The 16,757-nt window shown below is 34.8% G+C and overlaps 1 protein-coding gene across 9 annotated transcripts in view; it reads right to left on the reverse strand.

Annotated features, from left to right (window-relative positions):
- HERC1 (HECT and RLD domain containing E3 ubiquitin protein ligase family member 1) overlaps positions 1–16,757 on the reverse strand; it is a 186,960-nt gene that overhangs the window by 82,543 nt on the left and 87,660 nt on the right. For 7 of the 9 annotated variants that reach the window (XM_045067489.1, XM_013059542.2, XM_013059544.2 and 4 more), the window contains 5 exons: positions 16,372–16,543; positions 13,526–13,865; positions 12,933–13,053; positions 7,558–7,609; positions 537–805 (listed from right to left, as the gene is read on the reverse strand). In XM_045067489.1, coding sequence (XP_044923424.1) covers positions 537–805; positions 7,558–7,609; positions 12,933–13,053; positions 13,526–13,865; positions 16,372–16,543 — 954 coding nt within the window. The remainder of the gene's footprint in view (positions 1–536; positions 806–7,557; positions 7,610–12,932; positions 13,054–13,525; positions 13,866–16,371; positions 16,544–16,757) is intronic. The other 2 variants (XM_013059547.2, XM_013059545.2) reach the window with 1 other exon arrangement.

Raw genomic sequence — 16,757 nt, forward strand, 5'->3', positions numbered from 1 at the left:
CTTTGTGTCTCCCAAACATTAATATCAAGTAGAAAAGCAGCAAGCAATGATTAGCAATATTCATACACTATTTTAATAACCCAAGAGGTAACTCTGATACAACTATTTGATCTTTTTTTCACATAACTTTGTTAATGACATTATTTGAAATGTCATTTTAAAGTATGGATTTTAGCATGTTTCTATGAAGTCTTCTGCAATATAAGTATTTTTTAAATGGAGACAAATGGGTCAAAACTGAGGCTCTAAGAACCATATCTATATGCTCACCAGCCAGTCTCACCCTGATTTCTAGGAGACAAGGAAAGACTTATGATTAAAGTACCTTGTTCTAAGAGATGGCAATTAAAAATGAACTTTGTCCACTTCAAACAAAACATTATGCTGTTTCAGTCATGAGAGTGACATCAAAAAGTTCAGGTAGAGGAAAGGGAGAAGGAAGGAGTAGAAGAGAAGGAAAAGATTTTCCTACTATTGTGCTTTCAATGATTTAAGTTTCTCTAGTGCCTTATGAGGAATAAATATCAAAGACTTACTTCTGCCCTTAACTGCTGCTGTTCCATTGCAATGATGGAGGCTTGGGGACTTGTAGACATACTTTCCTCTGGTTCCTTAAAACCTGGGGCATTCCCCACATCTCCACTCACAAAGCTTACAACATTTTCAATCAAAGTGTGAACTCCCAAAGACTTGGTCAGATCAAAATCAGACTCAAAGGAGTAAGAGGAGTTGCATAACCAGTCTCTGCTATGTTTCAGGCGAGCCCAAGAGTCACTCAGGGATTCCAACTGACTGTGCAAAGGACCTACAAACAGAACAAACATGTATCAATGTCAACCAAGTAGAGCATAAATTCTGAAACTAGACGAGGGCTGAGTGCTGCTACCATACCAACTGGTGAGAAATGGACACTCATGTTTGAATACATGCATGCATTAAGTGAATTTGAGCAAAATGCTTTGGTAAAAAAACAAACAAACAAAAAGTAGAGCAATGTAAGAAAATAAAGGAAAAGCCCTATTTGATGTTTCAGTGTCTCTTTAAGCGCTTTAGCAACACGCTGCCACAAGAAAAAGAAAGGCAGAAGCTGCTCTCAAAATGCTTAGCTTAAAATGCTCTGCAGTATTAAACCAGACCACCATTTATGAACAAAAAAGAACTAGACACTTGGGACACTGCTGGTAAGACCTAACAGTAATACAACTTTATCTGATTTAACATTATTTTTGCAAAAAGTTAAGACTGAGCAAAAAGTCTACATATCTACAATGAAACATTACCAAAAAAATGAATATAGAAGGGCAAGTAAACTTACACAAAAAGGAGACACAAACATCACCCTTTGGGTGTCATTAATATAAGAAACACTTTCACTGTGTCATATGCATATTTATTGCAGGCTGTGAAACTCCTAGATAGAGGAAGCAAAGTTTCACAGACAAGAATATATGAGATTCACTGTAAAATGGTATCTATTTAAAATTACCAAGTGATGTCACAATAGTTGCTAGATATAATACCATTAGTTTTGCCAGTGGGCATTTTCTAGACTTATAATAGGTGAAAACATTAGACAATGAATATGTTAATATGTTTTAACTCAACAGCTGTCTAAGTCACATGGCAATATTAACTTTAAATAAATATATAAATGTCCCGTTCTTACATGCCTTGTCTTTTTTAATTTAATTGACTTCAGGTATATGAATTAGATTAATCATAATCCTTGGCTCATGATATACTCTCATCATTGGTCCAAAATGGCCTGTTTCTGTATTTATTTATAATAAACATGAACACAAGAACTAGAAAATTGATAAAAACTTATAACTGCCTATCTGCTGCTCTGCTCCTCCTCCAACCCATCTCTCCCTATTTCCTCCTAGCTAAGGCTGTCATTAACCCTAAGCTGGGTTTATCATTCCTTTGCTTTTATTAATACTAAATACTGTTTTATCTTATATGTATTCATTCCCAAGACAAAGAATGTTCAGTTTTAGTGGGTTTTGATTTTACAAAAAATAGCATTTTATGTACTCTTTTTGGGCATACTCTCTTCCATCAATATAATACTGCCAATATTCATTCACATTATTGCACGTAGCCATAGTTCATTTGTCTGAGTGCTGTATAATGTCCTATTATGTGAATATACCAAATTTCTCTTTTAGGAATGCATCTTAAGTACCCAATAAAATATGCACTCCAAAAATTCTATCTGTTGCATAACAAGATGAAAAAGAATTGGGAAGAGAACTACTTAAATACTAATGCCCACAGAGAAACAAATAAATAAAATATTGACTGTCTAACTTATTTCTGAATTACTATACCAATGTCAGTAAAACCCCAGGACTTCAAAATAAGATGTAGAAATTCAGCAAATATTATAAAGTAACTGAAATAATTTATAAGCATTCTACTAGAATAATTTAAAATGACCACAAATACATGGTTTATCTGCCTCCCATGTTTCAGCAAGAATTCTTAAGATTAAAAAAATGCTGAATCTTCAGTTTTACTGAGCATGAAAAACAATCAACCTGAAAAATTCCCTAAATTGTATAGCTGAGTATTTTTTCACATAAAATAGAAAAGAGTAAAAAAAAAAATCTAAAGAATAATGTCCAGGATGGATAACATATTAAATTAAAAATGATATTTAAAGAATAAAGCAGAACCTAATAAAAAAAGAAAGAAAGAAAGAATCCTTTTCCATGTCCTTAAGCACCTCAAATTCAGAATCTGGATATAGCATGAACTTACAAATGATAGTTTCTGGATCTCTGCATTGAACTTCTTTGTTCAATAATAAAATCTCAGAATAAAAAGTTCTGTTTTCCAATACTTACAAATTACTTTTCAAAATGAAAATAAAATATGCCATGAGCTAGTGTTAGAACCACAGAAGTAAAACAGCCCTTGAAGATTATGTAGTCCTCAATTTCCAACTGAGGAAACAGAGACACAAAAAGTTGATCTGTTAAATTAATAACATGAATTTCTTAATTTTATGGGAAGGATGTGATCTTACATATTCCTGTTATTAGTCAACATCACGAGTCACTAGTCCATGGAAATGTCACCTGCCTGCCTACACAAAGGTTCAACTATGAAGAATATATAAAGAGTGAATTTCTTTAATATACCCCAAAATGTTCTAGGAATGGGTGGGCAACCCATTCAAACCCTCTCTGCAAATTAAAGCAGGAGCTGAAGTTTTTGTATAAAGAATCAGACAGTAAATATTTTAGGTTTTTGTGGGTCATAAAGGTCTGTGCTACAATCACTCAACTTTGCTGCTGTCGTAAGAAAGTGGCCATAGACAATATATAAGCAAATGACTGTGTGGCTGTGCTCCAGCAAAACCTTATTCACAAAAAAAGGTAGCAGACCAAACTTGGCTTACTAGGCATAGTTTGCTGACGCCAATGAAAAAGACGCAACTTATTAGGTGTAAGACCCAAACAAAACTTTGTATGACTAAAAGAAAGAACAAGAAAAATACGAATGAAAGCATTAGGATACATAAATAAAATAACTGTAACCCAAATACTTAGGGTGACATAAAAAATATTTTAAAACAAAACCTTACATTATGGAAATGAGATGACAGAACTCTTAATCTTTAAAAAATATTCTAACAACCTGATAACTTTGGTTTGTTCGATATTGTTTAATCTGAATACAGGAAATACTGTGTCTGAAAAGTACAACAAAAGCTTCCACAGAGTATGTGACTAAGTCCAGTTCCTACTTAGTATTAATTCAGAGTCATCTACTATAAAAAGAAAATATAAAGTCTAAGAAAATTTTTGAGATTGTTTACTTGTCCTTAAAACTTTGGTTCTTAAATGGAATTTTCAAAATGAACATGGCAGAGCTGCAATACATACTTTATAAACCATAAAATATGTAGGCAAGCCAAAAGGGGAAAAAAATTAAACATGCCATCATGTACTTGCTTGAAGCTCTTCTTTTTTCTGGGGCTCAACTGGCCAAAAAGGAGTAAATACACTACCACACAAGAATCAGAAGACAAAAGGAGAAATTTGATACAGGAGACAACATTTACATTTGCTCTTCTTTATATAATCTAATTTGAAATGCACAGTTACAACAGCATTTCACCCATACATGTTATACCACAAAACACACATGCTGATAAATGCTTCCAGTATTATTATAGCTGTAAAACCCTAACACTTTATTTAAAGACCTAGGAAATAAAAAAAAAAAATCCAACAATATGATATTTTAATTAAGAAGATCTCTGCTTCTTAAATTGTTGCTTTGGTATTCCCACCATTTTTCAGTGCATCAGCTTCAGCTTAACTATGAAAACTAAAGTTAAGTATCTGCAGAAAAGTATCTTTCAGTGAAGGATGAGCTTAGTTCCACACAACTACTGCAAGTCTTTATGGTATTTATCAAAGTTCCAAAATACTAACACACGTAACAGGCTTTGTCAAAAATTTTGACAAGCTGCTCTAAGAATTAAATGTGTTAATATGTTTTATGTCATTAGAACAATGACTGGCATACATAAGCAGTTTACAGGTTTTAAAGAATGCAAATGTCATATTATCTCTGAAGTGCTAAGCAGAAATATGTTTCACTTATATCTTTTTAAAGTATTTTGTAACTTTTTTTGGTTTTAGAATTTAGCTTGCATGCCTCTAAAGAGATGAGCAAGTTGAAGGAGCTAAATTTATTTACTCATTTTGCTCTATTCCTTCCTATATGCCCTTACTTGGACCAACTATGAAACATGCACTGGAGTGAAGGAAGAAGAAGCAATCATGGCTTAATAGCATGAATCCTAGTATTTCCAACCAAATACTGAAATTACAGGCACTAGGAACTCCCAAGGAACAGTCTTTGGAAGCACCATAAGGGCAGGTGAAATGTGTATACAACCATTAACTGTTATTGATACATCCATTTAATTTCAGTAAATGGGACATAGTTAGACACTTATCTCTAATTTTTATTAGATTTTTAATAACTCAGGACCACTGAGACTATTTATTACAAAAGCTATGTGAGGAAAAAGTTTACATTTCCACTTCAAAATATTGGAAAGTGGTAAACAAGTGTGTAGAAGTCTCACTTAGCTGGACAGCTGTTTGTCCTTCATTGCTCAAGTTAGAATCAGAACACCTAAATGGCCCCAAACAGTTCTCAGAATTGGTTGGTTCACCTGCCCAACTCAAGATAGGCATACTAAGGCTTATGGCATCTGGTCCATATTGGCAATAATAAGGAAAAAATAGGGTAGCTTATTTTACCATTACTTAAGAGCAAAACAAAACAAAAAAAAAACCCACCATTGTCAGAAGGTAGTTAGTAAATATACATGATCTTTAAAAATTCCTTTCAAAATATATTCTCCTAAACGTATTTTCAATATTTGTTTCTTTTAAAGAAGGTAATCCATAATAAAACTATTATATGTACATTTTCATTGTTTAAACCACAAGCTCCAAGATTCATGAGATTGAAACCTACTTATTTTTGCTGCCCTTCCTAAAATAGTACTTCTACTTTCTAGTCACCTATATCTAGGAACAAAGTCATTAGCAGCAGACTTTTTCCTCTGAGAACATTAAAATGTAATGATTACTAAGATAAATTGTTACCATATTAAGTGATATCATGAAAACTTATTTAACTAGTTTGCCTCCCTATTATAATTTCCTAAATGGATAATTAAAAATAAAAACTTTTCCCAAGAGATCCTATATTTGCTTTTCTGTTTTCAACAAAATAAAGTTAAATTCCAACAGGTTAATAGATTTTGGTACTACCTTGAGCTTTTTGGAAAAGGTAGTTTAGCCACAAACAAAATTTGGATTAATGGCTTAGTTCATTTGTATCTATTTAGATCTAAAACTACAGAAACTCCAGATCAGCTTACAGGATAAGAGTTTTAAAACCTGAATAGGTAGCAACTCTAGGACAGTAATTCTGAAGTGTTACAGTAATTCCTCCTAAGTAATTTACACCTGAATTCTAGGGTATGCTTAATTCAAAGATAAAGATACCACTTTCTATTTTATTCTAAACATTACTTTGCTGTCATGGATAATATAGACTAAGTCTCACATTTGTATTTCCATACAAATTTGTATTTCCACAAACAAGATTTTGAGAGAAAAGAAAATTTTAGCTAATGGACTATCACATATGAATATAATTACTATAGTAGGAAGCTCTTAAACTGTAGACTAGATCCCTTACGCTACTTGGTTAAGTTTGGAAACATCTCTCTAGCACCAAATGATATGCATTCATTAACATTACAGAAATTTTAGCAACAGGGCTCACCTGAGCTAACCAAAAATTTAATTCCTAAGTGGTTAAGGAAAAGAATTCTCTGGCTAATTATGGCAGATGAACAGCCAATTTTCAAAGAATTAGAAAATAATAAAGTACATGCTGTACATTATATTAAACATCTTTTTCATATATAAGCACCTTATAATTTTTTTAGAAACCCAGCAGCTACGTTATAACCCAACAGATATGTTACAGTCTCCAAAGACTTTCCAATAAAGAAAGCACCAGTTCTAGTCATTAGTCCTAGTATTTCAGAAAAGTCATTCTCTGTATTCTAATTATAGGACAAAATATTATCATATTCTAAGTTATAAGCACAAAAATGAAAAAACTGTGTGTGTGTTTCTCCTTATTCCTCAGTTTTCCCTTCATTTCTCAAATGTTTTCCTGTGGAGGGGAAACCTAACATCCTGCCAAGGAAGCTATGAAGACCTTTCTTTTGAAGTACAGAAGACTTAATATCATAAGAAAAAATTTTTCCCACAGGCTTTTAAAAAATTGCCACTAGTGCCAACTCTGAACATCTCCTATTTTCACAACCACAGTAAAAATGGGTTTAATAAGAGTGACAGGTAATACAGAATAATAGTTGGAGAGTTTTTAGTTATCCCTGAATTTAGATTCTCTGAAACTGCTATCCTTTCCATACATCTGTATATATAACCAAGAGTAAACTACATTATTCACTAAGGTAGAGCTTCTAACAAACAAGCTTAACTCTTGATGACATTCTAAAACTGTTCCTCATGGAAAAATTTCTGCCTAGAAATCCTAAGTTCATGCCTTACATGCTTCATCTTAAGAGGCAAAGAGAAGAGGGGAAAAAAGTAGAAACTTTCTGAAAGTATGCATGGGTATGTGGGAGGGTTAATGGAGAAGAGCTCTCCCTGAAACACCTTTTAAACTATGGCAACTATACCAGTGAACTAAAACATGGCAAATCATGTCCATAACCTCCAAAATGTAAAGCATTGCTTCTGGAGTTCCATTGGACTTTTTACAAAGTCAAAACACATGACAAATGAGAAACAGAACAGATTATTAACTCCTAGACATTTCTAGATTTTAAAGAAAATGATCTTCCTTTTAAGTCTTCCAATAAGATGTTTGTATGTTTGTTTCTGCAATAACACTTCAATGACAATCATATCTAAATACATCAGATATAATAACAGCTACTTCATTTAACCAGATTTTTAATATCTTAATAGTTACCTCTCTTTCTATGAGATGATGCCAAATCCAAATCAACATTTCGTCTTCCACTCTATTAAGTTAAAAATAAATGATAAAATTTAGTTGTGAAAAGTGTTTTAAAATTAATATTTAATACAATATTAGAGCAAAAATATATATATAATTATAGCAATGTGCTGCTTATTCACAAGTCAAGTAAGAATAAAAATATAAAGTCTCTAAAATCCCACAGAAAACAGCTCTAAGAAAGCCCAGCTACAATTCTGAGATACTAAAACACAAAGTCAAGGTATACACTAATAAACACTGCAAAGTAGCACAAGTTTTTCTTTGTTGTCACCTTTTCTTCTTTGGAATCCTTGTCTTTTATTTTCTGAACATACCATGACCTTATTAATACCTTCTAGATGTCTAAAGCCCCCTGTGGCAAAGTTCTGTTTTCAAAAATTATTACTTGCTCCATTCCCACTTTACATTTTTTCAAGAGCCCAACTAGTGTTGGCTAGGTGTTTAGAGAAAGAGGATCTGATGAATCTATACTAACAGAAAAATAACATGGTCTTAAATCTTAATCTTAAATCTCCTAGAAGTATTTTGAAAGATTTTAAAATGTTTTAAAAAGCCTGTTAAATATAAACATCTCAAATTGGTCAAACTGCAGACTGCTCAATAAAAACAGTGAAGGCTTTCAGGAAGAACACAAGTATATTTCTGTTGGGGAGCATGTGTAGACAACTATCTGCTTTGCTCATATGCCCAACCAAAAACCATAGGTGGCTTATTTACACACAGACTTGACATAATAGTCTTAGGAAGTCCATTCATACTCTATCATACAATTAAAAAAACTGGTGACAAAGAAGAAAGGTTGCAGAAATGACAAAATAGACTCATTTAGGAAATGTCACTGTAGAAAATTGTTACCTGGTTACAAACAGACACATGTACCTACATTGTGGATAAACACATACTGTCTTACACACACACACACACACACCAAAAAGAAGTATAGTGTCAGGCCATCTAGTGCTGGACAAAACACCAAACGTCACAATAACTCCTGAAGATATCACTGTGTCATGCAATAAAATATTTTTATCACATAGTACCTCTGTCATGAAGACTCATGGAAGAATTTTATCTCAGGCCTCAGAACCAGGATTATCTGTGTTTCTTTGAACAACTAGTTTGTATCTTTTAGACATTGAATCATATGAGTCATGCTTTTCCTATCTGGTGGCTCACCTTCAGCAGGACATCACAGGAGTACTGAGGTATACAAATTTTATACAGGGATTTACCTCTCAGCTTCTTTCAGCTCTAATTCATTAATCTAATTTATACCTTGATAAATTATTTCTTCTTATACACTAAATCAAATACTTTGTGAAATAAGGGGGAGAAGGGGTAGATTAAGAGACTGTAGTACAAAATGTTGGTATGACAACTGTCAATCAAATAGTTAAACTTAGGTTAAATCAACTGTTTGCTGAGGTTTTTCTGTTTACTAAGACAGAGAAGAAGATATATATCATACAATACTCTTTATAAAAGAAGGATAAAGATGAGGCACCTGGGTGACCAGGTCGGTTAAGCATCTGACTCTTGGTTTCAGGTCATTTCATGATCTCACATCATGAGACTGAGCCTTGCACTGGCCTCCACAGTTGAGTGCTGAGTCTGCTTGAGATTCTTTCTCCCACTCCCACAGACCCACCTGCTCATGCTCGCTAACTTTCTAAAATAAATAAATCTTAAAAAAAATAATAAAAGAAATATACTTAGCATTAAGCTAACTTTAATTATTTAAGAAAGCATTTCACTCATTCATAATTCAGAATAAATGAAATACTCCTAGATATCAAGGATATGAATGGTAATCCTAAATAACCTCAGACAGAAGGATAATATATTTTAGCTGGAAAAACCCAAAACTGCCCACACTGCTTGCTCTTCTTCATGTATACCAGGCTCTCTAAAAATGAAGGCTTAGCCCAGGTTTCCTTTCAGCAGCAAAAGAATTTGCTCTGGTTCCTGACTCTCCCACCTCTTATAATACTATCTTTCAAACATTCCATAAGTAAAGATGAACATGAATAAACCTTTTCAAAAATGTGCTTATTAATCTTTTAAAAACTGTATGCAAACTAAATGAACAATCCTAGCAATTAAATCTGAGGCTAGTCCACCTCTACTGATCTGTCTTTCCATTGTTTCGAAAACATAATTTTCAAAATGTTTTAAATTATATTACCAAATTTGTTCTTTACAACAACCCAGTTGAGGTCAGCGTAACAGGTAGTTTTATAGTTTTATTCTCTATTTCAAAGACAAAGAAGCAAGGGCTCAGAAAAGTTAAGTGTCTTGCCCCAGGTGAAAATCAACAGTAAATCATAAGCCTATTGGGACTATGTCCGATTTCATTGTTTGTTTTCTAAAAGTATGTTGCTTTAACTACATCTATCCTCATCTTTCATCTTTTCATTTCAATGGGAATAAATTATCAATATTTTACTATGCTTTGCATATTATAAAAGATATCGGGGCAATACAACAAACCAAGACCTTCTAAGAGGTTTACTGGAAAGAAATATTAATAATACAGAAATAAGTCTAAAATGAGACAACCCATTAGTGGTTCATCAGAGGTACTAACAAACTGCTATGGAAATAACATGGAGACTCACTGTGAACAACATAATTTTGGAAAAGCTTTCTGGAAGAGTTGACATTTTGGCCAGTTCTTAAGAGAGAGCTAGGATCCCCCACCAATAAAATCCAGGAGAAGAACACTTGAGACAAAAAGTGCTTGAACAGAAGCTCAAGAGGTATATTTCGGGTCTGGCAGGTGGACTACCACACCCAAAATGCAGATTACCACAGGGGTAACTAGCCAAAGGCAGGGAGGAAGTATCTTCCAGAATCTCTGATTTCTGGGTAGGCAGTAGAGAGTCACTGAGTTTTTTGAGTACGAGGGTAGCATGAGAGCAGGTGTTGTTCCTGTGTGCATTTTCAAGAGCTCTAACTCTGGGAACTGTGTCTAAGGAGAGGAACTGAAAAAAAGTAGGGAGATCAGTTTGAAGACTACCAGTCCCAAGCAAAGGTAACAAAGACCTGAATGAAAGAGCAGAAAAGACAGAACAGGTGCTGAAATTTTACCAAAATAGTTTAGATGGCAATTCAGTCATTAAAAAAACAAAGCAGGAATGCCTGGGTGGCTCAGTTCATTAAGCTGCTGCCTTCAGCTCAGGTCATGATCCGAGAGTCCTGGGATCGAGTCCTGCAATAGGTTCCTTGCTCAGCAGGGAGCCTGCTTCTCTCTCCGCCTCTACCTGCTTGTGAATACTCTCTCTCTCTCTCTCTCTGACAAATAAATAAATAAATAAATAAATAAAATATTTAAAAACAAACAAACAAAAACAAGAAAATAAAGCAAATCAAGACAATTTTAGTGACTGCCTACTATGTACCAGGTACTAAAGGTGTTTCTAAATAGCAGCAAATGAAAGAGCAAAACTCCTCCTCAAAGAGCTTATATGCTTATGTAGGATAACAAAAACTGATGAATACCTATAATAAATAAGTAAATTATGTTAGGTACTGGAGGAGGAAGGGGACACAAAACAACAAAAAAACCCAGGAAGGTCAGGTGGACAGGTAATGAATATAGGGAAAGGAGGGCAAACAGCAATTATAGAGGTAGGCCTCACTAAAAAAGTAACATCAGAATGAAAAGCTGAAGTGAGGGTATTAGCCAGGCAGACAAAAGTATTCTAGTGGGAAGAAAGAGCTGGGTAAAGGCCCTAAGGAGAAGTTGTGTGGTATGTTCACAAAAAGGTCGAGAGGCCACTGTGGCAGAGGGAGAGTCCTCACCCGAGAAGGACAATAGTAGAAGAGAACAAAATGACAGTGGGGCCAGCAAATGCAGTCTTATAGGCCCTTGTAAGGCTTCTGAGCTGAGAAAAAGTGAAGTCATTGGAGGTTTGAGAAGAGAAGGGACATGATCTGTGTTATAAAATTATGATGGCGGGGGAGACTATGTAATGAGACTGATCAGATTGGAAAAAAAAAAAAAGCAAATCTCAAAGGCTGTAAGACTGGGAACATGAACTGTGAGCACAGAGCTACAAATGGTAATAAAGAATAAAAGGAAGAAAACAAACAAAAACATCATGATACAATGAAACCTCCTTAAAGACACTGTTGGGCTTTCCTTAGAAGATGAATCTTTTATGCTTAGACGTTTCTTTTAAACAACAGCTTTCTGTTCATGTAGCCCTTTATACCTTTAAAAAATATTTTCATATGCATCATCTCAATTCACACAACAGAGAAATTTCAGAGCTAAAAATGGAGATTATAGACCACTGAATCCAAAAAACCAGTTTCTGTTTGAACTGCTGTGTGACATGGCCACAGTCTCACAGCTCCTCAGAAGTAGAATCAAGGCCAGAAGCCAAGTCTCAAACATTGCCATAAATACAACAGACACTAATGATCTAACACAATTCTCTGGAACACCAAGGCCCAGAGAAGTCAAGTAACACATATGGATTATTCACATACAAGACAGAGGAACAGCCAAACTAAAAATCCAGCTATGAACTCCAAGTCCAAAGCTACTCAAATAGAAGCAATCTCTTAAAGACAGTTTTCACACTATAATTTACCTATCACACTATAGTATAGTTCACTTCTTACTTCTTAGGTAAATTACCATCTTGCCTGCAGTCTAGGTCCTGAAGCTTTTTGGGTAGATAACTGGAAGGTACTGAAAGATTTTAAGTAGAGGAGATATAAAAAGACATGTGAAATGTGGAAAATGGGCACAAAACAAGAGGCTGAGATGCTTCTGGAGTTGTCCAAGCAAAAGAAGAGGTAAGTTTGAAACAGAACAGTGGCAAAAGAGATGGAAAGGGCATATGAGAAATATATTAAGGGTAACATTTTCAAGATTTGACTAACTGAAGTGTAGGAGTGTGGGAGTTTGCAAAGACGAGAAAATAAGTAAAAGGATGAATCCTGGGTAGTTAATAATACCACCTACTAAGACAGAGAATATAATAAGACAAGAAGATTTGAAAGAAAGATGAATTTATTTTTAGATAGGTTAAGATTGGGGTAACCTCACTCAGGTGGAATGTCCATCAAGGAATCAGATATATGAATCTGGAGTTTAGAAAGAAGTCAAAGCTAAAGGTAGAAATCTGAGAGTCATTAACATATAGGTGGTAAATATCTATGCAATATAGTTACCTTATTTCTCTTAAAAGTTCTTTTTTAAAAAGCTCTTTTAGGTCACGACAAACACATATTACTTACTGTCACCAAAGTCTTATGTACCTATACCCTGAAAACAAAAATCCCTCTTTACTAAAACTAGGTATACCTACCAGTGCATAACCCTCTTCATCTGATTCAGGCTGAGACAAATCAGATTCACTCCTCGATTTGATCAGTCTATAATTTGGACTTGCGTGGACTAGCCGGCTCTCTGCAGTAAGACTTTCACTCCTGTCTCACAGGCACAAAGAGAAGTTTTTCAATTTGGGACTGTTAGTTAACATAAAATTCAATGGAACTAGCAGCATAGAGATAATACACAAACAGTGAGGAGTAATTCTATTTGTCAATGGGAAATCATGACTCTTGTGTAAGCACAAAACCTTTTATAATTACATCAAAATAACTTGCCCGCCACTGAATTGCAGAGATGCAAATAAATTCATGTTTGTCAACTGCTGCTGTTTGTATGTATGAAAAATTGTGCCTCATTTAATCAGAAATGTATGTTCCAGGTTGAATCAGTATCACTCTTTAAATTACTTTAATACATTAACACATTATTTCACAATACTCAATTTGTATTTCCTCCTCCATGTCTGTATTAATTTCAGAGACCACTATGACTTCGAGAATAAAGAATTTCAATGCATAATGTAACAAAGGGGGTCGAATAACATTTTAAGCTTCTAGTCAGTCCCACCTGGTCATAAGTCCACCCCCTTCAGAGGCACTTGTTGAAGGCTGCTGCAACTGTCCTTCTTCCTTTCGCTTCTGAAGCTCATCAATCACAGGACTTACTCCTAATATTAACAGGGCACACCGATGGATCACAGAGTTGCAGGCAGCAGTGTATACATCCTGACCCTCAGGAAGGTCTGTGCTGACCCTTCGCTCTTGCTGAGACTGAGGAGGTGGATCATCAGCTCGAGCCCCAGACCCTGCCCCACTGTTCATTCTATCTCGATCTCGGCTACGAGCTACTTCACGGGCTGAGAGGAAACACTGAAAGATTTCTGTAACATGCAACACAAAAACAAGGTCTTAACACATGGGGAGAGAAGAGCAAAGAAAATAACAATAAAAATAGTCATAAAGTTTGGATCAAAAATTACTGAAAGAGGGAAAAATTATTTTTTAGACACTAAATACAGACAGTTACCAAGTTAAAATTATCTTAAATACATGTAAAATATTAAACTTTTCACCAAAAATTATAATAGGAAATACAAATGCCTTTACAGAATTTAGATTTGATTTATTCTATTTCTACTCTTACTAATGAGTCAGATCAGTACTTTCCAAAGCGTGGCCCCAGACCAGAAGCATCAACATTATCTGGGTACTCGTTAGAAATGCAAATTACTAGGCCTATCTCAACCCTTCTGAAACTGTAGGCACAGAGCCAGCAATCTGTGTTTTAACAGATCTTCCAGCTAATTCTGAGGTTCACTAAAGTTTCAAAACTACAGGGTAAGATAAAAATAACTACATATTTCTGAAATGTTCGTGACCTTGGTATGAAAAATGTCGGGTTACAAAAGAAACATAAAATTTAAGTTGCAATAGTTATGAAAAGCCCCCTTTCCCCTTCTGAAGTCTATAGAATTCCTACCATCTACATTTTGCTGTATCTCCAACACATTTTTTAAAAGTACAACCTCTAAAGTTCTTTGCTGAAACTGTGTATGGTTATAATATACAGTCAAAATTACCTCTAGACCCAAGTGGCATCACCAAGAATGTCTATCTGATATCAACCCTTCCCAATTCACAAGTGTAAAAAGTCACTGATTTTATTAAGGTTCTGATGCAGTAGTAGATACTCCACAATAGGAATGTTTTGCTCAAATTTGGAGTGAAAACAGTATTCTTATTGGGAACCCAAGGAGAAAAGTTGGTAAAATACTAGATTCATCTGTTCATACCAAAGTACAAACTTTAAAAATGGATTTTATATGTGTATTTTATAGAATTATTATAGCATTATTTTCATACGCTGTTTTTAGAGTCTCTTATTTCTGCAAAAATCACAGCAACAAACTCAAGAGTACAAAGCTGGAAATCATTTAAAGTAATTAAGAGAATGGTCACTGGAATTTGGGGGCAGATCTCACTCTATCTAGTTCCAGCTGCTAATAATAGTGGCCACACGCACATAATTTTGTCTCCTTTAACCTCAGCCTGCCCACCTTTAAAATAGGCTAAGTGTTAGAGTGCATCTCACTAGACTGTTGTCAGGATTATCAGCTAATCTACGAGAAGCATTTGACCCAGTGTTCAGTGGATAACATAGGTGCTCAAAAACCATAGCTGGTTTAAAAATTACTACTCCATGGATGACTACTACACTTTCTTTACTATAATTAAGGGTCATATTTTGCTACTGTGTTTTACCCTTTGGACTTTACTTTCCAGAATTTCTGAACTAAGTTTTAACTGCAAAAGTTCTTTCAGCCTAGGTTTTTAAGATATAATTATTTTCCCTCCCCATCTCCAATCCCCTTTTTCCTTGTCTTTTGTTTTTGTTTTTGTTTTTTTTCCTGTGGTTTTTGGGTTTGGGCCACCTCCAAATCATTTTTAGAAGTATGCAGAACACAAACAAACTGATAATAAAATAAGTGTCAAATTGATACATATAGACAATCCTAATACCAAATGTATAGCTAGCCATAATATTTTAACTTACAAAGTAAGTACACATTTTAATTTGAAAAAGCCAAATCACTCAAAAGATACTAACAAGTGTTTAAAAACATGGATATTTCCTTTTAAACATCTAAATGAGAGGCGCCTGGGTGGCTCAGTGGGTTAAGCCTCTGCCTTCAGCTCAGGTCGTGATCCCGGGCTCCTGGGATCGAGCCCCACATTGGGCTCTCTGCTCAGCAGGGAGCCTGCTTTCCTTCCTCTCTCTCTGCCTGCCTCTCTGCCTACTTGTGATCTCTCTCTGTCAAATAAATAAATAAGATCTTTATTTAAACATCTAAATGATTATGTTTAAAAATTATGTTACCTTGGAATATACAAGTATGAAAAGTATTATTCACTGAGCTAATAGTCTCACGTATATTCTTGCTCTCTACTGACAATGGCTGTAATTAGAGGGTGAAATTTATAATTTTAGGAAGTATAACATATAAAAAGTAATAGGCTCGCCTAGTAAATGCAGAAAGGGCCTCTCTTCCTCACCACACAGAGGTTGGCCAAGCCTGTGGACAAACTGCTAACCTCAAAAACAAACTCTAAATGACCTTATCCAATCACTCATGGGCATCACTTCATGCATAAGACTTAGTAGAACAGTTATTATTTCTAAAAGCCTGCTTTCAGAGCTTTTCAGGCCAAAACATGCAATATAATAGCTTCAAAAGGTAACTAGCACAGTTTTAAGAGCTGAAACATTAACTAATGTAAACTGAGATCACCAGTAGAATATCAGATCCTTTTAGAAAAACCATAGAGAAATTTTTGCCTTTCTCTTTTCCAGTTAGTTCCCCTAACATGAAGAATGCCACAAGTGTATCTGTGAAGTAAGAAGGGTGTACTCACTGCCAGCTGTCATCACTTCATGTTCCCGTTCTTCTTCTTCATCCTCTGGCTCGGGATGCCCCTCTTCCCGGTCTCGCTCAGCCTGTTCTTCCATTTCAGCTTCTTCATCAATGGTCCGGGTAAATGAGTGCTCCTGAGGATCAACATCTGCAGAGTCTTGGTTTTCTGAGATCTTAGAGAAATAATCAAAGCTACATTGAATATTTTTTTCAAAAACTTGGAAAACTTTATTAAAACTTGACTTTTTTTATAATACTACTAATATCACTAACGCATGAATTTTACTACAAAAACCCAAAAGATACACTGGATAAATCTGGAAGTTTAGAAAAAATGTATGTACACCAGAGACACCTATATGCCCTCCTATCCCCAGTATATTGATT

This window comes from Mustela putorius, unplaced genomic scaffold (assembly GCF_011764305.1).
Source record: "Mustela putorius furo isolate JIRA1106 unplaced genomic scaffold, ASM1176430v1.1 tig00003896_pilon_pilon_pilon, whole genome shotgun sequence".
Taxonomy (NCBI): Eukaryota; Metazoa; Chordata; class Mammalia; order Carnivora; family Mustelidae; genus Mustela; species Mustela putorius.